We start from the raw sequence: 25,285 nt of genomic DNA, 5'->3' as shown, positions 1-25,285 counted from the left end.
ACTGGAATAAACACTTGCTGTAAGGTTCTGCCTAGCACATGGTAGGCACTGAAGATTCCTTTTTTCCTTAATAAGTCCCCCTTGCACATATTGTTTGAACTTTTTTTATAGATCCGTGATTCTAATTGCAACTATGAGGCCTTTATGAACATTATTAAATTGAGTGACAATATTGGAGAGCTAGAAGCAGTCAGAGATAAGGCAGTAGAAGAATTACAGTATCTTCGATCTCTAGATACGGTTGGTGATGGTAAGTCATTTAAGTATGAAAATGTCTTCTTTAATCATTACTATATCTCTAAATAAAACTTTAATTTGCCTAAGTGTCATTTTATGCTATTTTTTACCTTAACTGCATCTAAATCTTTATTATGTTAACATGTGCTAAGAATAAAAGCATTATAATTTCCTGAATGTGAAGCAATTAATACTGTAAGTCTCTAAAAATAATTGGCATGGTTTAACTTTAATTAAATAATTTCACCATAAAATTTCAGATTATTTCTCTTATTGTTTGCTCTGTTCGTTGGTTATTATGTTAAAGTAAGTGCATGTTTAAAGTATTTCATAAATAACATTACCGATTTCTAGCTCACAATCAATTTGTTTGCTTTTAGATATCAACACTATCAAAAATCAAATAAATAGCTTATTGTTTGTAAAAAAAGTATGTGACTCAAGAATACAGCGGTTACAGTCAGGCAAAGTAAGTACTTTCTAATTAATGTTTAGTTACAAATACCTTAAATTCATTTAAATATCTAGCAAATAACAAGAATTGGGATATTAACCAGTGTAGCCCTCCACAAAAGGCCTTGCAGAAAACTTTTTGGATACACTGTATTATCCTATTTATTAAACGAAGCTAAAGAGATTAAAAACTTCCTGAATAATGCTACAGTAATTAAAGGTTTTTTATTTATTCATCTATTCATTTGTTATTCAAAATTCAACCTTTACATAAATTTATACAGTGGGCACCATTTTAGATGGATGTAATAGACAAAATCTCTCTCTTCATTGAACTTAACATTTTAGTTGCAGAATCAAAAAATAAACCACTAAGTAAATTAATATATAATGCTAAAAAATGTACAATATGAAAAATAACAAGTAAAGCAAACTAGAGGGATAGAGAATGTATAAGACTGTTTTAGATAGATGCTGACTGATTTGGTGACATGTGAGCATAGAGAAATCTGATAGATTAATGAGAAAGTCCTGAGAATTTTTGTCTTTTATTGATCTTTCAGGCAAAGGTAAAAGCGTATACAAAGGTCCTGAGATAGGAAAGTGCTGAGTTAGAGCAGGTCAGTATGGCTGGTATAGAATGAATGAGAAGGGATTATATTAGGAATGAAACTGGAGAGGAACCTTGGGGGTTAGATCATATATAGTTTTATCTGCCATGCAAAATTATTTCAAAATTCTAATTATGATGGGAACCCATTGGAGATTTGTTCTGGCGACTGACATGATCTGACTTACGAGTTAAAATGACTACTTTGGGGGTGCCTGGGTGGCGCAGTCGGTTAAGCGTCCGACTTCAGCCAGGTCACGATCTCGCGGTCCGTGAGTTCGAGCCCCGCGTCAGGCTCTGGACTGATGGCTCGGAGCCTGGAGCCTGTTTCCGATTCTGTGTCTCCCTCTCTCTCTGCCCCTCCCCCGTTCATGCTCTGTCTCTCTCTGTCCCAAAAATAAATAAAAAACGTTGAAAAAAAAATTTAAAATGACTACTTTGACTCTTGGTGATGATTAGATTGTGGTGGAGTTGCGGGGGACAAGAATGGAGACTGACAGATCATTAGGAGACTACTGCTTTAGTCAAGTAAGAGATGTCTACAGAGGTTGTGAGAAGTAATTGAAGACTGGATATAGTACTGACAGATTTACTAAGAGATTAAATATCGAGTAAGAGAAAAAAAAGGATTCCTAGAATTTTTGGCCTGAGCAACTGCATGAAAAATGTTGCTATTTACATTTATAAAATGGATAATACAGGGAAGAGGAGTTTTGGCAGAGAGAATTAAATTTTCATGTTTTAGTTTGAGATCCCTGTTAAACAGTCAAGTCAACTCACTAATTGGTAAACTTTGTAGTTCAAGGGAACGGTCAGTGATGGCCTAAACTTTGAGGATCCTCAGGATTATTAGACAGTTATTTAAAGTTGAGACTGGATGGATGAGGTTTCTTACAAGAGTGAAGGTGAGTAAGAAGATACCAAAGACTTAGTTCAGTGGCACTATAGTTACTAGAGTTTAAGACAAAGTGGAAGATCTAGCTAAAGAAACAGCTAAGTTGCTGATGAAATTAAAGGAAAACCTGGGAGTGTGATATTCCAGAAGCCAAGCATAGAAAGTTTTTAAAGAAGTGAGAGATCACATATTTCAAAGGCTGCTAATAAGTTGAGGAAGATGAAGACTCAGAATTGGCCATTAGATTTGCCACCAGGGGAATATTGGTGATCTGATAATAGCATTTTGGAGTAGTGGAGAGAAACCCTAAGTGAAACCAGTCCAGGAGAAAATGGGAAAAGATGAATTAGAAATAGTGATTATAGGCAGCTGTTTGGAGGAGTTTTGCCCTGCAGAGAAGCAGAGAAATGGGGCTTTAAAACAGAAAAAAAGCAGTTTTTACTACTTTTAGTTTTTAGTGTAGTCAGGGTTTTTTTGGCTGATTTTCTATTTTGGAAATTTATTGTGACTCTCTGGGCTTGTAATTTTGGAGTGTATTTAAATTTATTAAGGAACAGAAGACTAATTTTTGTAAATCTTGGTTTAGTTTGCTGGATTAATTATAACTGACCTTACTTGAGGCCACATTTGTCGTATACCTGAGTATATGTGTATGTATGACTGTTCTAGTTAAGTGTTATTTTAAAATTATATACCCGTGCAAATTCAGAATGGAAGAATGGTATGATTTCACTTATGCTTAGTTTACCTTATCTAGACCTTAGAGTTAGTGATACTTCATCATCATTATTTAAAGTCCATTTGTTGGGACACCTTTTGGTAGCAAATCCTTTTAAAATTTAGATGTCTTGTTTGAAGCTCGTCACTTCTATTTTGAATATCAAGCTTCACCTTTTTAGTAGTTCAGGTCATACAGTAGTTTTTCTTTGAAAGAAAAATCAGAATCCCCACAGAGGTGAAGTTTTTTAACCATACTACCCATCTTGAAGTCTTAGAAGGCCCTTTATCTTTTTTATTACTAATAAGGTTGCAGTGAATACTCTTCTGCATCCCTTATCTGTGGAGCTGCTTCTGGGAAGGAGAAAAAGGGATAAATTTGAAGAAAGAAGATTTAGATAGGAGAAATCATATGCTGGCATTGGGTAACTTTATGCCAAACGTTTTAAGTCACTTATCTGTTTATTATACAGTATTTAAAGAAATTTTTTTTGCATTAAATTTTTTTCCGTATTTTATTTTTTATTTTATTTTATTTTATTTTATTTTATTTTATTTTATTTTATTTTATTTTATTTTATTTTATTATTTTTTTAATTTACTTCCAAGTTAGCATGTAGTGCAACAGTTATTTCAGGAATAGATTCCTTAATGCCCCTATCCATTTAACCCATCCCCCTCCCACAACCCCCCAGTAACCCTCTCTTTGTTCTCCATATTGAAGAGTCTCTTATGTTTTGTCCCCTCCCTATTTTTATATTATTTTTGCTTCCCTTCCTTGTGTTCATCTGTTCTGTGCCTTAAACTCCTCATATGAGTGAAGTCATATATTTGTCTTTCTCTGACTAATTTCGCTTAGGATTATACCCTCTAGTTCCATCCACATAGTTGCAGATGGCAAGATTTCATTCTTTTTGATTGCCAAGTAATACTCCATTGTGTGTGTGTGTGTGTGTGTGTGTGTGTGTGTGTGTGTGTGTGCTTTTTTTTTTTTGCATGTTGAGTTTGATAAGTTCTTTATATATTTTGGATACTAACCCTTTATCTGATATGTCTTTTGCAAATGTCTTCTCCCATTCTGTCGGTTGCCTTTTAGTGTTGCTGATTGTTTCCTTTGCTGTGCAGAAGCTTTTTATTTTGATGAGGTTCCAGTAGTTCATTTTTGCTTTTGTTTCCCTTGCCTCTGGAGCCATGTTGATTAAGAAGTTGCTGCGGCCAAGATCAAAGAGGTTTTTGCCTGCTTTCTCCTTGAGGATTTTGATGGCTTCCTATCTTACATTTAGGTCTTTCATCCATTTTGAGTTTATTTATATGAAGGGAGATACTAAATACAGAGGACATTTTCCCTCCTTTTTTCAAGTTATCTTCTTTCTCCTTTATGTACTACCTGTATCTAATTTAGTATCCACACCTAATTAAGGCAGCCTAACTTTCAGAAAAACCTCACTGTCTTTCTTTTTTAAAAAGATGGTTATGAGGGATGGATTTAGGAATACAGACAAACTGATACTTTACCGAAACATCATGGGTTTTATGGGAAAAGCTGCAGGCTTTGAAAACAGTCTTTCTTGCCAGCTCTGTGATCATAGGCAGCCTTTCTGATCTTAAGCTTTCTTCTCCAGTAAGTAGGATTGGCAATATTTATCCAATAGAATTGTTGTGGATAATAAAGTAATGTGTATAATGTACCTAGCACTGTGCTTGACATATAGATTCTTTAAATTTTGAACCTATGTTTGTTTTATTTTTTTATTTTTCATTTTTTTCTGTGTGTAGGTAGTTATCTTACTGTGTTACTTTGAAAAATGAATATAATTTACTATTTAGGTAGTGTGAGAAGAACATTTTATATAAAGACTGTAGAGTTTTTGCTCTGTGAGAAGCAAAATGACTCTGAATATTTTCTGTTTTCTCATTGGATAGACCTCAATCTATACTTGAGAATGTTGGTATTTATTTATTATTGCACATCGTGAGTATTCCATACATCCCTTTAGCCCCTAAAATATTTGTTTTCATTTGAAATATGTGTAGAGATAGAGAATATTTGAAATTCCAATAATTTAGAATTATTTTGTATTGGAAGAAATGGATGCTTATCATACTTTTAATGCATATTCACTAAACAACTTAAAATAACTAGGAAATTCTCCAGGCTTATACTGTTTTGAGAACCTAAATGAATGAGAAGGAAAAAACACTTTATTCCATTTTAGTGTAATGTTTTTATATCTATGTAATGATCTTTAACCTAGTGAGTGAATAGATAAAATATTAACCTATATTTACTTTTATTTGTAGGAAATAAATACTGTGAAACTGGCAGCAAACTTTGGGAAACTTTGCACAGTCCCCTTGGACAGCATTCTTGTAGACAATGTTGCACTACAGTTTTTTATGGGTAGGTAAATCCATCTTACGAAAATAATAATAGCCCTTGAAATTTTTAGTTAAGTTTATTTTTTATTTTGAGAGAGAGAGTGAGAGCGAGCCTGAGTGGGGGAGGGGCAGGGAGAGAGAGGAAGAGAGAGAGAATCCTAAGCAGGCTCCACACTGTCAGCATGGACCCCAGTGTGGGACTCTAACCCACGAACTGTGAGATCATGACCTGAGCTAAAATCAAGAGTCAAACACTTTACTGATTGAGCCACCCGGGTGCCCCACCCCTTGAAATTTTTAATAATTGTAAAGATTACTAAAATTTAAATATCTGAAATTAAGCATGCCAGTTATGTCTTTCCTCCGCTCTTCATTTTCTGAAATAGTCCTTTTCTTTGGAAATCATCGAGGTGGAGATTTATTTTGTTTTGAAGGAACGAAATGCTTTGCATAACTTAAATGTGTGTTTGTTAAATTGCTTTTAAAATAAACCCTAGGAGGGGCGCCCGGGTAGCTCATTTGGGTAAGCATCCGACTCTCGATCTCAGCTCAGGTCTTGATCTCAGGGTCATGAGTTCAAGTCTCACATGGGCTCCATGCTGAGTGTGCAGCCTACTTAAAAGAAACACTCAGTGGTGTTTAAAAATAAACTCTAGGAGATTCTACTATGAATTTAAATTGATTAATTTATTTTGAGAAAGAAAGAGAGTGAGCAGGAGAGGGAGAGAGAAAATCCCAAGCAAGTTCTGCACAGTCAACACAGAGCCCGACATGGGGCTCGAGCTCATGAACTGTTAAGATCATGACCTGACCCGAAATCAGGTGTTGGACACTTAGCTGACTAAGCCACCCAGGTGCCTCTAAATTGTTTGGGAAAGAGTACTTTATCAGCAGTACACAGTGCTTATAAGTTATTTGTATCTTTCAGTGCATGAATGGGAAAGGGGTTTTTTATATCATTTTAATAAATATAAATATTTAGTAATTTTGATAATATAGTTGATCCTTGAACAACACAAATTTGAGCTCTGCAGATTCACTTTACTTGGATTTTATCCAATAAATACAGTACAGTAATACAAATGTGTTTTTCTAATGACTCGTAATAATTTCCTTCTCTAGCTTACTTTATAGTAAGAATACAGCATATGATACATTTAACATACAAAATGTTATATGTGTTAATTAACTGTTTATATTAATGGTAAGGCTTCCAGTCAAGAGTGGACTACTAGTAGTTATGGTTTGGGGGGAGTCTAAAGTTACACATGGATTTTTGACTGCATGGTGAGTCAGTGCCCCTAACCTCTGCATTGTTCAGGGGTCAACTATACATCAAAATTGCTTTTATCTGGAGGACATTTTTATTAAACTTCCCTGATTCTTCATTTTCATGACCAAAAGCATAAATACATGGCTTGTTGAAGATACTAATCCTTATTTTTTAAATTTGTGGAAATATTAATATTATAATTAATAATCTTTATTGAGAACAGAAGCTGAATATTGAAATAATTTATTTCTGATGAAGCCTTCTGTGAAATTATATCCCCTAGAAATTTTATCATGAAAAATGAAATTTTTTTTTTAAAAAAATATGCTTCAGTTTGTGCTTTTTACATAACTGTGGTCTTTTTAGCTTAACAATTTGTGATGTATTCTTTACCTCAAGCATTTGCCTAACAGTTTGAAAATATAGGGTTTTAAGTATTTGAAACTTTAATCCTTCTTAACTTGTTATATGGTTACATGCACCCAAAAACATGTGACATGAATAAGTACATTGTTATGGATTTTGTTTGTTAGATTACATGCAGCAAACTGGAGGTCAAGCACACCTCTTTTTCTGGATGACAGTGGAAGGATACCGAGTTACAGCCCAACAGCAACTAGAAGTTTTATTAAGTCGTCAGAAGGATGGAAAACATCAAACTAACCAAACCAAAGGTCTTCTAAGAGCAGCTGCTGTTGGAATATATGAACAGTATTTATCAGAAAAGGTGGGGATATATTTTTGTTACTGTTTTCTTAACTTCTTTGGTAGCACCTTTAGTAATAATTTTTGTAATATAAATGAATATTCATTACTTATACTAGGCACTGCTGCTTGGAAACAGTGTCTCATTTAAATCTGATAACAGTCTTATTGTATATTATTATCTTCATTTTATAGGTAAAGAAACTCATGTTTAGAAAATTGAATTAACTTTGCCAAGGTCACGCAAATACTAATGATAGAATCAAGATTCAAGGGCACACACTCTAGATTCAAGGACACAAAAGATTGAAAGTAAAAGAATGGAAAAAGATAAACCATGCAAGCAGTAACCAAAACAGCTGGAGCGGCTATACTAATATTAGACAATAGATTTTAAGACAAAATTTGTTTTTAGAGAAAAGAGGAACATTTTATAATGCTAAAAGGGTCAGTTGATTAAAATGATAAAATAATTATAAACACAACAGCAAAACCTACACAGACACATAGAACAAAACCTGATAGAATTGAAGGGAGAAATAGACAATTTAACAGTAATAGTTGAAGACTTCAATACCCACTCGATAATTGACAGAATGATTAGAAAGAAAATGACCAAATGGGAAAAAAAAAATGGCCAAAATTATACAAGAATCGAAGAACACTGTAAACCAATTAGATCTAATACATCTGTAGAATACTTGCACTAACAACAGCAGAATACCCACTATTTTCAAGCTCTTGTGGAACATTGTCTAGGGTAGACAGACTTTTTACTAGGCCATAAAACAACTCTGAATTTAAAAGGATTGAAATTAGGGGCACCTGGGGAGCTCACTTGATTGAGTGCCTGGCTCTTGATTTTGACTCAGGTAATGACCTCACTGTTCAGGGAACTGAGCCCCATATCAGCCTCTGTAGTGACAGCGCAGAGCCTGCTTGGGTTCTCTTCTTCCCTCCCCTTCCCTGCCCCTTCCCTGCTTGTGTGCTCTCTCTCTCTCAAAAATAAGTAAAGGAACATTAAAAAATGTATTGAAACCATAGAAAGAATGTCTATCGTAGTACAATTAATTAGAAATTAACAAAGGAATTTTGAGAAATTATAAATATTTAAAAATTAACATATTTCTAAGTAGTCTCTAGGTCATAAGGAAATCAGAAGGAAATTAGAAGGTATTTTGAATTGAATGAAAATGAGAACACAATGTATCACAATTTATGGGATGCAATTACAGCAGTGCTTAGAGGGAAATTTGTAGCTTTAAATGCCTAGTTAGAAAGAAGAAAGATCTCAAAATGACAATTTATATTTTCATCTTAAACCAGAAGAAGAAAAGCAAAATAAATTCAAGGTAAACTGAAGGAAGGAAGCAGTAAAGATCAGAATAGACATGAGTGAAATGAAAAACAGAAAAACAGTAATGAAAACAATAAAACCAAGAGGTGTTTCTTTGAAAGAGAAATAAAATTGAAAAACTTTAGCAGGATTGGCCAAGAAAGAAAGTCACAGATACCAAAATCATGAGGCATCATTACCAACCATATAGAAATCAAAAAGACCATAAGCAAATATTATAAACAACTTTATCACAACAAACTAGACACCTTAGGTGACATGGGCAAATGCTTTCAAAGACACAGATTGCCAAACTGTCATTCTGATAACAAAGCCAGACAAAGACCTCACTCAGGAGACTATCGACCAATATCCCTCATTAATATGGACACAGCAATCCTTGAGATTTCTCACACTCCAGTACTTGTAATGGCTATGCTATAATACCTTTTAATTTATACTTAACTAGCACAAAAGTTGGATTTGAATTTAAGTGTGAATTTTGTTTGAAACCTGCTCATTCGTCCATTTGCTTATATTTTTGCCTTATGAAATATATCATACGTAACAGAGTGCACGTTTTAAAGAATAATACTATAACAGACACCTTTATACACCCCATTTAGCTGAAGAAATAAAACATTTACTATGCTTTTGAAGATCCCTAATATATTCTTCACCTGTGTTCACCTATGATGTTTACCGGTTTCTTTAATTCCTGATGAAATCAGTTTCTTGTAATTATTCACTTGCTTTTCCCTACCATTTTAATATACATGTGTGTTCTAAAGCACACATTGCTTGTACACTGCTTTATTTATTTATTTATTTATTTATTTATTTTTATTTATTTATTTTGAGAGAGAGAGAGAGAAAGCGTGAGCAGGGGAGGGGTGAGGCGAGAAAGGGGGAGAGAGACTCCCTGCTGTCAGCTCAGAACCCAATGCAGAGCTCGATGGACAAACCACGAGATCATGGCCTGAGCTGAAATCAAGAGGAGTCAGAGTCGGACATTTAACCGACTAAGCCACCCAGGTGCCCCCTTAGCTTTGTTTTTAGCCTTTATATAAATGGTCTGATACTATATGCGTTGTTTTATTCTCATTATTATATTGATATTTATACATTTTCATTCATGTAAGTATAGTTCATTTTCACTGAAGTATTTTATCATACACATATACAAGACTTTATTTACCTTCAGTAATATTTATGAGCAATTTGGTTTGTTTTCCATTTCTTTTCTCTCATACTTTTGTTCTGAATATTGCTGTTCATGTTTTCTTATTGCACACATTCAAGAGTTTCTATTTAAAAACACAGCTTTAAGGTATATATCAAAGTCTTTCTATGTTAGTTTTTAAAGTAGGTTGTGGTCATTTCTTTTTTATGTAATCCAGTGTGGGGATTATAGTTAATACTGGATAAATAAAAAATTAATAATTATTTAAGCTAATTTCTTTCAGCATTTTAAAGATAGCATTTCATTGTTTTCTGGCTTTTATGTTTCTACTGAGAAGTCAACTATGAGTTTGTTACTCTTTTGAAGGTCATCTCTTTTTAAAGCATTGAAAGACCTCCTGAGTCTTGGGAAACCTTTCCCCAGGACACAGCAAGTCCCACATTTTAGCATTGGATGGAGAAGATTGACAAAAATTCAAAACCTCAATGTGATGCCAGAAATTCAGGGCTGAAGGCAACATATTAGTGTCAAATGACTATGGTGTGGATTTTTCACAGTCATCGTTGTCTTTTTTCCTTAGCTTATAATATTGGCAGCCATTATTTGCTCTTCACAGTAATGGACTCTATTGTCTATACTGCATCTACAATTTAAGTGATTTGTTATCCTGGATATTCACAGTCTGTCTTTTACTTTTCCTGTCATGTGTTTTGTATTGTGATAGGACTTTTTAATTTTTAAATTTCTTGAATGTTTATTTATTATTGAGAGACAGAGATAGACAGAGCATGAGCAGGGGAGGGGCAGAGAGAGAGGGAGACACAGAATCCGAAGCAGGCTCTAGGCTCTGAGCTGTCAGCACAGAGCCCGACGTGGTGCTTGAACTCACAAACCGCGAAATCATGACTTGAGCCTAAGTTGGATGCTTAACCAACTGAGCCACCCAGGTGTCCCAGGACTTTTTAATTTTTAACATTATGAATATTAAAACCATGTTTTCTAAAAGTTGAGACATGAAAATGAGGATAATTACAGTACCAACATCAGCATGACCTAGACAGTGCCAGAAAAGAAGACTAAATGACTATGTCGTTTTAATGACAAAGAGAAGGAGCCTTATACCTGGATTAGGGAGAGTAACCAAAATAAAGCATACTACATGATGTATAAAAAATGTTTTGAGATTGGTCTTGGTGGAGAAGAGGATATAAAAGCAAATATTGAAACTGAATATTGCAAATAATTTTAAATTAATAAAAAGTTTTTGCTTTTGTTTTTTGTTTTTTTCCATCTCCCCAAAAGACCCCAGTGATCAGTTAAAACTAGTGAGGATTAAGTGAATTAGCTTGGGCACAGTGTACAAATGAACACACATTAGCCTATCTGTCCCTTGCTTGCTTTGTAAAAGTAGAGTTACTTTTAAACTGAATAGTGTTACATTTCATGATTCAGAAGTTTCAGCTGAAATATCCTGTGGGTAAACAAGAGAGAAAGTTTTGATAACGTGTTCTGGCCCTTTCAAGTTTAGAACTTATTCTGGCAGTTCTTAACCAGCAGTCATGCTTTTGGTAGTGTATTGTGTTACATCACATTGTGGCAAGAAGGGTATGTTTCCCATAGCTACTAGGTTCTTCGATGTGAAGAAATGGGGAGTTTTAGATAATCTTGATGTTTAACATTTTAATAAATTGCAGAAAACATAAAAGAAACTTTGCTTTTATATAAATACATATTTATCAGACAGTGCAAATGTAAATTTTGACAAATTTCTTTCAGTCTATAAACTTCTTACCGAAGAAAATGAAAAGATCTTACCTGCTAAATAATGTATTCCTTCTATACAATACTGCTAAAATGGGGTACCATTTGCTTACCTGTGATACCGAGGCTTTCATAAAAGTTTTTTGGTCAATTTTTAGTTTCTTCAAAACATTCATAAACACTTAATGAGATTCTTGACATTATAAAAGTGTCAGAAAATAAGCATTTTAGACATTTGCTTCAACATGGCTATAGCTATCGTTGCCAGCCATAGAAAAAATGCTAAAATATTGATAGCAGTAAAATCATGTTTTCAAAGAATGGGAGAAGAATAATGTCTTCTAATTTGAAAATACATAAAAAATAAATATGGTGGAAAGAATTATGGTAAACCAATATTTTTATTTTTATTTATTTATTTTTTTGGTAAACAGAAATTTCTATGCCTTTTTCTCCAGAACTGTTGAATGATCTTTGAAGAGGCTAAGAGGAACCTTGAGAAGGGTGGTTTGACCTAAGTTGTTTTTGTGTGGGTTATAGAAAAACTCAGTGAACAAAATGGCTGATGTTTTTGTTTGTTTGTTTGAGATGAGACTATTGAGGACTCAAAAAATATCACCAGAAAGGGACCGCCAGCTTTAATAGGATTTTCTGTTTCTTTACTAAAACTATAATTTGTTTGGAATTCACCTTCACTCTCACAAGTTTAAATGATCTGTGTGTTTTAAAACCATTTTTCTTGAGGAAGAGAAGTTTAACTTTTAATGACATGCATTATGCTTTGAAGTGTTTAAAATGGGCATTTTAGACATAAAGTCTATATGGTAAATTCTTAGATACACTGGGCCTATAGGTCTAAAAACCTGCTGCTGCTTTTAGTAAGGAAAGTCTTAGTATTCTATGCCAAAATGGTTTTATTGAAAGGATATTTATTTATTTATTTAATTTATATATTTAAAAAAAATTTTTTTTAACGTTTATTTTTGAGACAGAGAGAGACAGAGCATGAATGGGGGAGGGTCAGAGAGAGGGAGACACAGAATCTGAAACAGGCTCCAGGCTCTGAGCTGTCAGCACAGAGCCCGACGCGGGGCTCGAACTCACGGACGACGAGATCATGACCTGAGCCACCCAGGCACCCCGAAAGGGTATTTATTTAACCTGATGTCATCACATTGGACTGATAAGGGAAATAAGTGTGATGTAGGCTTAAGAATAGAGGTAAAAGTCAAGGTGAATTTTGTATTTGGTTGTATTCAGTTATACCCTCTGGTTTAAGAAGAAAAAAAAAAAAAGTCCTAAAGTCTGCAGGCAGATTAGAGAAGTATTGTTAAAAAAGGAAACATAAAAAGTAAAAATATCTTCATCAGATCGTGGAATAAAAAGGAAAGTAATTTTTTAAGTTAAATATAGATAATACCTGTTTAGTCTTATTATATTTATAATCTTTTTAAAAGTCTTCTATTTATGCACTTTAATAATACACAATAATAAAGCCTGCAATATTTATTATATAATGAAGAGCTTAAAAAGTTAAATTGTGTATCAGAAAACAGAACCTAAATAGTTAGGTTTTTCTCAAACATTATTTGTTGAATTAGTCCTATTAATTACTAATTGCCACTATTAAGTAGTCCTCTTGTTTAAATAATCACATTTGTGTAGTGGAAAAGTGCAGAACACACATTAATAGATAATTCTGAAAAAACACATTTTTGTATTTTTATGTTAAATAGTAAAAAATGTATATAAATATTTTTTTCTATATTGATTCTTTGAGATCTGGTTAGTTGTGTCCTGTGATAACTCTTTAAAAACGTTGGTCACCCTATACCAAAGATGAGGCTTAATTCAGTTCTGTATATTTGAGATTATAGGAAAAAGTAAACTAAATGTGAAATGTTGTAATTTTCAAATTTGCATCTTCTTATTTCCTAGAAACTGAGTTTAGTCATCTTAGAGGGCAAATGAAAGGACAAAACTAGCTAACATCAGTTCCTCTCTAATATTTTTTTACAGACTTGAAGTTGTTTAGTTTTTTTGTTGTTTCAGGGGAAAACATACACACACCACCACACCACATCCTCTCATACACAGTCAACAAATAAGCACCCTCCCCTTCCTCCTCCAAAAAGCTCCAACCACCCTGCACCACCTACTTGGGTTTACTAATTATAATGTTGAATTAACAAGGGAACATTAGAAGTTGTATAGTCCTTTTCCTATACATTTATACTCTGTTGTTTACTTATTTGTAAACCTTTCTCTTTTTCTGTATTTATCCATTCTTTTCTTTAGATAATTCTATTGGATAGCATAAAGAAATTATTTAAACAATGCATTCTTGTTCTAGTTTTTTAAAATTTTTTTTTTTTTTCAATGTTTTTTATTTATTTTTGGGACAGAGAGAGACAGAGCATGAAAGGGGGAGGGGCAGAGAGAGAGGGAGACACAGAATCGGAAACAGGCTCCAGGCTCTGAGCCATCAGCCCAGAGCCCGACGCGGGGCTCGAACTCACGGACCGCGAGATCGTGACCTGGCTGAAGTCGGAGGCTTAACCGACTGCGCCACCCAGGCGCCCCTTGTTCTAGTTTTTTAAAAGTTAACATCCTTGTCACTCATTTATTCTCCAGAGGCTTCAGAACTAAAAATTCAAGTTGACATGCCAAAGAAGACCATATTTCTAGTTTTTCAGCATTTTTTTCTTTCAATAAAGAAATTTTTCACATTGAACATCAGATTTTATATTTCTGTGGTGTATCTGTCATATTATGCACTTTAAAATGAAAGTCGTTGGAAGAAATTAACTTTTCATATTTTTGCCCTCCCATATCACACTGGGATTTTGCTACAGCGATATAAAGCCAAATTTAGGAAAAGGATAGTCTCTTTTAAAGGCAACTTAAAAGGACTATTTCTAGTGTTAAATGATAAGTAAAAAATGGCTTATTGTTTTGACAGTCATTAAATAGACATCCAGGGCTACTGGATGTTAAACACTAATTCCTAATGACAGTGTTTCTTATGTGCTAGACACTGGGATTGTATGCCTTAGATAAATCTCTCATGGTTACATAATAATCGTAGGTGGTATTATATCCATTTTGCATATTGTGGAAATTAAGCCTATTGAGAGGGAACTTATTCAGCAAATGCCAGGATTTAAATCCATGTTTGTCTCCCATTCTGTATTACATTATGACAAGAAGGTTTGGTTCTTATTTCAGCCTTATTAAACATCACAGTGTTGTTTACAAAGCAAGGATTTTTTGCCAGTTACTTTCAATAATATGATTCCACTATGTAATTCTTCTATAAAGAATAAACTTGTATTTAGAAACGCAAAATGCCATTACTACTGTTATTTTTCTCTGTTTGTTAGGCATCTCCAAGAGTTACTGTTGATGATTATTTGGTAGCAAAATTAGCAGATACTTTGAATCATGAAGATCCAACCCCTGAAATCTTTGATGACATTCAAAGGAAGGTATATGTTGAGTTTATCATTCTTTCTTATAAAAAATATGTATTTCTTTGTACATGTAATTCAGTTTTTCAAAGGTTATTGAAATATAAAAGTATAAATAACTAAAAAGGTGAGTAATAGAACTCAGATTTCTCAGTTACAAAAAGGATAATAGGCCAGTTTGTTCATTTAATTGACAAGTGAGGAAAATACTTATGTTGGGTTGGTATTTAAATCTAAAGGGCCAGATACATAGTCTTAGACTTTCATGAGTTGATATGTCAGTAACCTGATGTAATTTATTTTACTGTGATCCTGGAGCCTTTATGTGGGCTTGTTTCTTAGAATATAGTACTTCCTAGAACACTATATATAACCTGTCATGTGACTTGTGTTGCTGTAGGACCATTTTCAATGCAGTTTAGGTATTGGAGTGTCCCTTAGTTGTGAAATTAGTTGAGAAATCATTATTTGTGATGGAGGCTTATTGTTGATATCTATATATCTGTGATCTGTGATTCTTTATAGCAAGACCTCTGTCTAGCTTTTGGTGAAATCTTATTAGTGAAAATTAGTATATTATCTGTATTAATGGTGGAATATCTTAATTTATTTCAATAAGGTTTATGAATTGATGCTACGAGATGAAAGATTTTATCCTTCCTTCAGACAGAATGCACTTTATGTGCGCATGTTAGCCGAGCTGGATATGTTAAAAGATCCTAGTTTCAGAGGATCAGATGATGGTGATGGAGGTAAGGTGACACACATTGCACATGTGTGTGTGTTTGTGTGTGTGTGTGTGTGTGTACACATAACGTATTCCTACATATATTCTGTTGCCAAAACATGATCTTTAAAACAAGATAGAAAATACCTTGAAGCCCAATTATAAATTATATTTAAATCTATAAATGAATGACAAAGTTTAGTTACCTCACTAAATCAAAATGTTGAAAATTTAATAACAGATTAGAACATAGCTATAAAAGCCTTGGAGTCTTAAAAAAATGTTTTCTTGAATTGTATCACCCAAATATTTTTTATGATAGTTTCCCTTTTGCTAGTAACTAATAGTATTCATGATTAACAGGATTATTGAGAGGATTAAATGAGATAACAAGTAGTGATCCTGAGAGTGTACCATAATCCAAAGAGCATTGTTTTAAAAAAACAGTTTTTTTCCCTTTAATTATACCCTGCACAGTATAAGCTGGAAGAAGCTACAAAAGTCATTTGTTTCAACATTGAATTTTTTCAGATGAGGCTATTACCGCTGTGGCATAATGAGGAAAGCAGATTTTGAGAATCAGAATATTTAGATTTTACTCCTGTTCTGCTACTTAGTACCTCTGTGATGTTGGCCAAATACTTAATTTCTTTAAGCCTCATTTTTCTTAGTTGTAAATCTAGGATAAAATTTTTGCCATATTTTCAGAGTTATTATGATATCATTTGTCGGATTTAAGGGAAATTATGTATATGAGAATGATTTATAGACTAAAACACAAATACCAGTTTTTATCAGTAGTATATAAGCTGTTATTTAAAAATAATGGGAGAGGCAGCCTTTAGAGCACAAGTCTCCATATTGTGAGGCCCAGTGGCCATTTTACTTGTGATCCAATTCGTTAGTACTTATTAAACTAATTAAATATATAAGATTTGATTTATTTCAATAAGGTTTGAAATTTGTCTATATAAGCAATGAAAATAAAAAGTAAATGGGAAAGATTTGACAAAGTAATTATTTTAAGAGAATGCTTTAATTTTAATCATTCACTTATGAATAGGTTTTAAGGGCTGGACCATTGGGGTTGGACATACAATAGATCTCTTAGGTAGTAAGCACTGCTTTAAAAAGTATCTCCATTATAAAAGGTTCTTAGCCTTCCTTCTCCTCTGTCTCCCCTTCCCCACTCCCTGGTCTACATTAATAAGATATTACTTTTTAAATAATCTAAGAAACCCAGTTAGAGAAGTTTGCGTTTGAGTTTTATTAACTTTTATATTGGTTGTTGGTCTAGTATTGTGGGAGTTTTAGTTAATACTCTTTCTGGTTTTATTTCTAAAACTGGAATAATATTCCATTAACTGGATTTGATTGCATAATTAAGGAACTTTTTTTTTTTTTGAAGAGTACTTCTGTAGGAGCTAACCTCAAGTTTAGTTTATCTGTACTTACTGTCTGTTGAAAAATCTTTTACAAAGCTGCTGTGAATTTGCAAGTAGCAGCGCTATTTCCAGAAAGGACTATTAGAATTTTTTTTTGTCTATTTCAATTCCATCTACTTTAGAAATTTCTTAGTATTGTGAAGTGGATTTGCTATATGACCCAGAATGAAAGAAGATATGTTGAATCATAATCAGCTAATTGTATGAGCTTCTAAATGATATATAATTTAAAATGGCGATAGTAGCAATATATTCTGTGGGAGTAGTTTTTGATCCTATGGTGTAAGAACTTTTCCAAAGTCTTGTAAATTCACTTGTAGCTTTTATTCATAATCTCTTAAGTGCTAAAAACCATACCTTAACTTAAAACTGTATATGAATTTTACTTGGCCATACATTAATTTGTATTTTTAACAGAGTTGCATCTTAATGGATAACTTCGCGTGTTCAGATATAGAATAAAAAACTGAGGGAAAAGACATTAATTTTAATAATGTATAATTGACTTAGCTCTCTAACATTACTGTTTAAAAATAATTTTAGTTGCTTTTTAATTAAATGGCATTGTATATGAAGTTTTATATATCTTGTTTTATTAGTGAGATATTTAGGAACCTAGGGTTGCAATGTTTTTGAGCCAAATCTACCAAGAATAAGTGGAAATAATAGCTATATTAATAATCTATTTATTCTTCACAGGAAAGAAAAGTTTTATTTGTAATACGTCTTAATCCAGTAAAAACTAACAAAATACTTGAGACCTTTCTTAATGGACTTCACTCTGCAGTGTTTTCCTCATATTTACACTGTATCAGACAACTTCATATGATAATGGGAAAATAAAATATTTAATAATTGTTTTCCTATACATGAACACCTTTTTTTGGTATATGTTTTAGATGGGGCAACTTAGGTACATAAATATTTTCACTGAAATACCTGGCTTGGAAAACCATGAGGCTTAAGGAAACAGGTGTTTGGGAGTACCGTACCACAGTTTTCTGTACTCTTTTGTTAATAAGTCTTTGCTTTGGTGACTTTCATTCTTAGCGTTTTAACCTTAGATAAAACAACTCTTTCCAAAATGTTATTAATGTATACTAAGTTGAATTTTCCCTCCCACAGAATCTTTTAATGGGTCTCCTACAGGAAGCATAAATTTGGTAAGTACTCTTAGGGTGCCTTAATTATTAAAGTGGCTTGAAAATATTATAAAAGGTGAGCCATAACATACATAAATAAATGATATATTAGAAGCTCTCAGATCATGCTTTAATATTTTAAGAAGTTACTTGCTTTAAAAGAAATTTTAAATTCACATATAAGAGCCTCTGAAATTTATTTATTTTCACTTATAAGAGTGTGCTTAAGTCACACCTGCATAATTCAGTTGTATTTGATAAAAAATCGATTTCATATTTTCATTCCCAATATTTAGTATTTTGAAGTGACTTTGAACAGTGGTGTTTTGAATAGTAAACTTGTGACATATAAATGTGTACATTGAAATTCGCTCTTTCTTTTTGTGTGTAGAAGAGAAATATAAAATTAGGATATCTGAAAAATTCCAGATATTTCTAATAGTGTACACTGTAACAAATTCAGGTTTTTGTATATATAAAAAAAAAAGCTTAAAGCCTTATAGTAAATTAAGCAACTTTATCTTACGATTACAGGTTTAAGAATGACATATTTTTTAACATATAAGCTGTCATTGGCATTTTATACATTCATAGTAAAGTGTGAAATAATGAACATTTCAGTTCTTTTATATATCCATCCTTGGCATGAATAACTTACTTCATAAAATGTTGCTAGGAAGAAATATTATCTTCTATGAAAGTTTCAGTGCAATGTTTATGGGGGTGGTTAGGGAGAGATTGTTTCCTTTGTTTTTCATTCTAGCTACACTACTTTCATACTTTTTGTAATAGCTAAATGGTCTAGAGGTCCATTATCTTATGTTGTCTTCTGTATTACTAAAATGACCATATTGAGTGTTTTATTACTCTATAAATTACATAACCTTTAACAAAATACCAAGGCAGTCAGCTATAGTGTTATGTCAGAGGTGGTGTAACATTTAGAATATTTTCCTAAGTCATTTGGTATCACTACCATTTTTTTGTTGTACTCCATAGCCTTATAACGAGAAGGAATAACTCCCAGAGCATGAAGAAAGTATTAGTAATAATGTTCATTATATAGAAAAAATGCCTAAATGCAATGAAACTTTTCCTTCATTTGAAATTTCAGGTATTCATATTTGTAGTGTTTGTATAAATGTGTGAACACTAGTAACAAATACTTGTTTCCTTTATTCCATATTTGGAATAAATGCTTTTTCAAATAACAGTTTCTTTATCACATAGTGATAGAAACCAGAACACTATCTTGATTGACAAAGGTCACACTTGAGGTTGATGACTTGACGTATTTTGTTATTCACTTAATTTTATTAAATTTGAGCTTTTAAGTAGGTGGAGTCTTTTGGATTCTTTTTAAATATATAGACAATTTTTTAAATTACTATTTTTTTAGGAAGAGAGTGTGTGTGAGTGGGGGAGAGGGGGGAGAAGGAAAGCAGGGAAGACAGAGAAAGAGAGAGAGAGAGAGAGAGAGAGAGAGAGAGAGAATATCTTAGGCAGGCTCCATGATCAGCAGGGAGCCTGATCCCAGGACCCAAAGTCAAGAGTCAGGGGCTCAACTGACTGCACCACCCAGGAATCCCAATATATAGATAAATGTTAGCGGATAGCTCCATTTTAAAAATAGCTTGAAGTTTGTAAAATAGGTCATAATAGTTTTTTCCCATATAATAAGCAAAGAAAATATTTATTTGTATTGATTTACTCATTTTTCAATTGAGATTGGCACATGAATTGTAAACATTTCTAGCAGGGACATCATAGTTGTATGGGTTATAATAGTAAATCTGAATTTTCAGTTTTTGACTTAGCATAGTAGTTTAAAAAAGGATCTTCTTCTTTTTTTGCCAAAGATTCAAGAATCTTAACCCAAGGATCACTGAACAAAAACTATGTTTTATTTCAGGGCAGCATTAGTGTACTTGTTTTGATCATAGTTTTCTTTTACTAAATAGTACTTATAATTCTAAATCAGACTGTAATTAATATTATTTCATCACTTGTAATTTTATATAGTCTCCTTGATATTTACATTTGCATTTGCATTATACCTGTGACTAGTGTTTAAGAGATGTTTCAATAGATTATTTCATCATATTTAATGAAAATAATACTTATTAATTGTATATTTTAGGTGTACTAAAAAGACATTTATGTACAAAGTTCTATAACAACTTCTGGGTTGCATAGTATAAGATGCTAACATGTTTAAAGTAAGTAGCATTTAGCTGTTGAAATGTTACCTACAAGGAAAGGTTAATCATAATAATAATGATAGTAATTAACAACAATAATACTTTTTGAAAAACAATTGTTATATATTCTCTGTGATAGTTTGTAATTGGAAGAAGATCGTAGTAGATAACAATCTGAATTTTGTAGAAAATTCTATTTTCTTTGAAGCTTTTTCATATAAAAGTAATATTAAAACAAAGGTTATATTTCTAACAAGATATTTGACTATTGGTCATATGACCACTTAAATAAGTGGATTCTTTTTTTCTTTTCAAAGCATTATAATTTACTTTATAAACTGACAAAATTGTAGAGCAAGTATTATGCCATTACATCATGGGGAAAACTGAGGTACAAGAAAGAACAGTTGATTTGGCTAAAGTCTCTTAGGGTATCACTGGAGAAGCCCCATTTTAACTAAATGATTCGCCTTCTTGACTTGACCAGGGGAATGCTGTGGATTATTTGTGTGGAATTATCATATTTTGCTTCTCTTAATCAGTCTTCAGTAGATAAATTTTGGCCTTCTCCTTAGAATGCAATTGCCTTAATTTAAATGGCTTTGTGTAACATGTATGGCTGCATTTAAGTCATTTAACTGACTCTTTAGTAGTATTGGTAATATCATGTTAAGACTTCGGAGTTCATTCAGATACTGTGGTTTTTAAAGTGTAAGATCTCTGAACCATATAATGTCTGTGTGTCAAGAAGTCCCCAAGACCATTTTGATGTTCAATGATTACTAAGAGGACTCACAGGGCTCAGCATAGTCATGCTTATAGATAGGATTTATTATAGACAAAGGATATAAAGCAAAATCAGCAAAAGGAAAAGGCTCATGGGACAAAGTCCAGAGGAAACCAGATACAAGTTTCCAAGAATCCTCTCCCATGGAAACCTCATGGGACATACTTAATTCTCCCAGCAGTGAAAGTGACAACACATATGAAATGCTGGTACTAAGAAAGCCCATCTGAGACTAAGTGACCAAGGTTTTCATTGGAGGCCGGTCACATAGGCAAACTTCTGGTTAGTGTATACTAAAATTCAAGACTCCCAAAAGGAAAGCAGGTGTTCAACATAAACCACATTGTTTATACAAACAGGTTAGGTACAATGAATGACTTTTAGCAGTTAGGCAGTGGTGGGAACCTTCCCACCAATTGTCATCCAAGGGCCAGGCTTGTAAGCAGTCCTTTCTGAGGAGAGCAATTTCAAGTTAATTCTTTTTTGTTGCTGTTTATTTTTCTCCAGCTTTACTGAGTTATAACTGACATAAAACATTATATAAGTTGAATACATACAACATATTGATTTGATAATTACATAATGGTTACTACCATAAGGTTAGCTAACCCCTCTATCACATCACATAGTTACCATTTTTATATTAAGAACATATAAGATTTACCTTCAATAATTTCAAGTACATAATGTGTTATTATTATTATTATTATTATTATTATCACTACTACTACTACTACAATAAATATAATTGGCTCAAGGTAACTCTTTCCTGCAGTCTATCATGATGTGATTATGTTCCCTTCTAGGTATGTGTGGGTGTATGTATCTGAGGCAAAAAAGTTTTAAATTTAAACCCAAAGGCCATAGTTAAAAAAGATTCATTTCGAATCACTCAGTAATGATTTTTGTGCAATTATTTTTCAAAATTATTTGAAATCTGTCTTAGAGTCTGGATTCACTTCATACAGATCACAATAATAGATAACTTTTTGTGTTAGGCAGTCTTACTAAATGTTTTACATGTCTTCTTATTTAATCCTTATGTAACCAATGTGTAGGTACTATTATTCTCATGTTAGATAAGGAATCTAAAATTATTTCTAAATTAATAAATAATAAGGAATTGGTTCTAGTACATTTTAAAAAATTGAAATGTTAAGAATATGTCTACTGATTTTTTCCATATTTTTTTCTTGCCATGTATTGAATATAATCAAGAAGTAGCAAGTGCGGATAAGCAATGAAGGAAGAAATAATCTGATGTACTAAGTTGATTTCCGAATTTCTTTGTTTTATAGTTTTTTTAATTGTGGATTTTCTCTATCCTGTTCATATAAATAGAGAGGATTATTGTTGGGGGAGGGATACAAATAATATAAAGATTACATGGGGCAAAGATGGGTAAGGCATATGTGACATAAAATGCTTTAACACTTTTTTTCCTATAAAATTAAAAATGTATACATTTATTTATTTATTTTTTTTTCCAAGTCGTTAGATGACCTTTCAAATGTATCTTCTGATGACTCAGTACAACTTCATGCTTACATTTCAGACACTGGTAAGAGACTTTGTGGTACAATTATTGCTTAAAAATTATTGATTATTATTACACCTGGATTATTTTCCACATATATTTTTACAAACCATTTTTCTGTTCTATAGTCGTATTTTTAAGTTACATGTTTTTCTGCATTGTTTTTTGTTAACTTCTAAAATGTTTATTGTGTATATGGTTTGATATATACTTTGTATCATGTTTGATGATACCTTATATGTATGTTAGAATATACTTATAGATCTTCCTTCTCTAAGGTTGTTACTGTTAACACTTGGAAAAGCTTAAATTCTAAGCATTTTGTCATAGCTAATAAACTTGAAACCCAGTCTTTTCCTCTTGTTTGTGTCTAGCTGATAACTGTCTGCAGAATTCTTAAGAAATCACTTGGGGTAGATTTTAGCTCAATCTTTTTCATAATGCAGAGTCAGACTAGGTAACTGGGTTAATGAAACTTTGGTATAGGAGCTTACAGAAGTTTAAGGAATGCTTGGATAAGGTGAGAAACCTCTAAAATTTTGTGACTCAGTCAGCATACATGCAAAATGGTTAGTGAACTGAGGAAAAAAATCAATTTACATCATTGCCACTGGGTTATTAGATAATGCCAATGAGTAGTAGGTAATGGTGGTTTACTTGTCCAGCCTCTCACTAGATTACAGGATTATGTCTGTCAGATTACATTTGAAATATTACCATATTGAGGTATCTCAGTTCAATTTCGTGCTTACGTTTTAGGTACTAAAAAGAGATCTTACAGTACCAATGCAGTTTAAAAGATAATTTACATCTTTTTTTTTTTTTTTTTTTTTTTTTTTTTTTTTTTTTTTAAGATCTCTGTTTTCTTTTGCTTCTCACTGGAGCTAGAATCTCATTTTGCACTGTGTTACCTGCCATATTTCTGAAATAAGTTATTTATAATTGCTGTCTAAGTTGTTCTTTTATCCTTTACAGTTAGTTGGTGCATACACTACCTGCTCTTAAGGGTCATTGGATGACACCTTTGTCAATAAAACCAGAAGTTTTGTTGCTTTTCCTTCTAGCTTTTGTTATAGTTGTTTCACTGTTGTTTCAATTTTCCTTCCTGAAATGTAAAATTCTTTTTAAAAGTCTCTCTTTTCTTTGTTGGTTTGTCTTCCAAATGGGAGGATATTTCCAAACTGCAAATATTCGGTATTTGTCCTTATTTCTTTCTTGAGGACCTTATACTTTATGTCTCAAGGAAGACACTCATGTTCATGTTTCTTTTGTAGATCTTTCTTTTCTCTAAACATTCTGATTTTCTAGCTCCTTTATCCATTTACTTAAAAGTATTTATTAGCTTCTTAAAATGTATGGAAGCACTAAAAGCATTTTTAATAAATTGTTATTTCTGTCAGACAAACTTAAGTATAAATACTAAAGAGGCAACATAATATAGTTGTTAAGAGCATAACTTTTTTCCCATTTGCGTGGGTTCAAGTCCCAGCTCTGCCACCTAATGGTTGGGTGAACCTGGCAAGCTCCTTAACTTCTGTGATCCATAAAATGGATCAATAATAATGTGTACCTCACAGAGCTGTTCTGAGACTAATTAATTACATTAGTAATTACGTGAGTAGCCATTATATATTAGTGTTTGTTCAATAAATATTTTACCAGTTAGACTTCATAGTCTCTGAGTCTAGATTTTATGTTTTTAACATCTTATTACAGGAAGTAGAACGTAGATTCTAGTGAAGTGCTTCTCAAGGAGTGATCCATGGGCTACTGAACACTTCTCTTTGTGTAATCTTTAAAATCTACTAGCTAAATTCAGCAATGTACTTAGTGATGAGAGCTTGATTTACATTCTGGTCTAGTTCCTTATCTCATTCTGGATTAGTGACACATAGCTTGTACATCACCTGCCATAAGTAACATTGTCTTAATGAAAGCAAAACCTATTTCCACTGTAATATCTCACCGTCATCTTATAATAAATATATGCAGCCTCATTATCTGTTTTTAAAATCAAATTACCTTTTTGTCTTCTGCACAACCTATTCTTCCTATTGTTCATGCACCCGAGTCATGAGCTCCTCTGCCTGTCAATTTGTGAGAAATCTTTTTTAGAATGCTTTCTTAACATTCTTCCCTTTATTTCTTTTCTATTCCATCCTAGTCTTGCTCTTGTTAACTTCTAGTTGGTTATGATTTGTTGCCTAATAGGCTTCTGCTTTCTGTTTTCTTTCACCAAACCTCTCTTGAACACAACAGATAAAACTGTTGCCTCATTGCCGTGCTAACTCTGTTGAGTGGTGCTGGTTCTATAACAGGATGAAAAAGTTCGGTGTAGTTTGTTCTGCACAGGTCTCTGTGAGAAGGATCATTGGAAGAAGTGAACAGTGGATAATAAATAATGTTACAGAGAGCTAAAGTCTCAGA

The 25,285-nt window shown here is 32.7% G+C and overlaps 1 protein-coding gene across 12 annotated transcripts in view; it reads left to right on the top strand.

The window, feature by feature from the left end:
* SNX13 (sorting nexin 13) overlaps window positions 1-25,285 on the top strand; it is a 135,225-nt gene that overhangs the window by 76,648 nt on the left and 33,292 nt on the right. For all 12 annotated transcript variants that reach the window (XR_006197265.1, XM_042919663.1, XM_042919604.1 and 9 more), the window contains 8 exons: window positions 112-250; window positions 618-706; window positions 5,214-5,313; window positions 7,098-7,291; window positions 14,933-15,037; window positions 15,639-15,771; window positions 18,317-18,354; window positions 22,813-22,882. Coding sequence is in view for 11 of the 12 variants with exons in the window: in XM_042919663.1 (XP_042775597.1) it covers window positions 112-250; window positions 618-706; window positions 5,214-5,313; window positions 7,098-7,291; window positions 14,933-15,037; window positions 15,639-15,771; window positions 18,317-18,354; window positions 22,813-22,882 (868 nt within the window). In the remaining variant the exon portion in view is untranslated. The remainder of the gene's footprint in view (window positions 1-111; window positions 251-617; window positions 707-5,213; window positions 5,314-7,097; window positions 7,292-14,932; window positions 15,038-15,638; window positions 15,772-18,316; window positions 18,355-22,812; window positions 22,883-25,285) is intronic.

The sequence above is a fragment of the Panthera leo genome, chromosome A2 (genome assembly GCF_018350215.1).
Source record: "Panthera leo isolate Ple1 chromosome A2, P.leo_Ple1_pat1.1, whole genome shotgun sequence".
NCBI classification, from domain to species: domain Eukaryota; kingdom Metazoa; phylum Chordata; class Mammalia; order Carnivora; family Felidae; genus Panthera; species Panthera leo.
The sequence above is the reverse complement of the archived record's forward strand: the minus strand, read 5'-3'. Positions and strand labels throughout refer to the sequence as shown.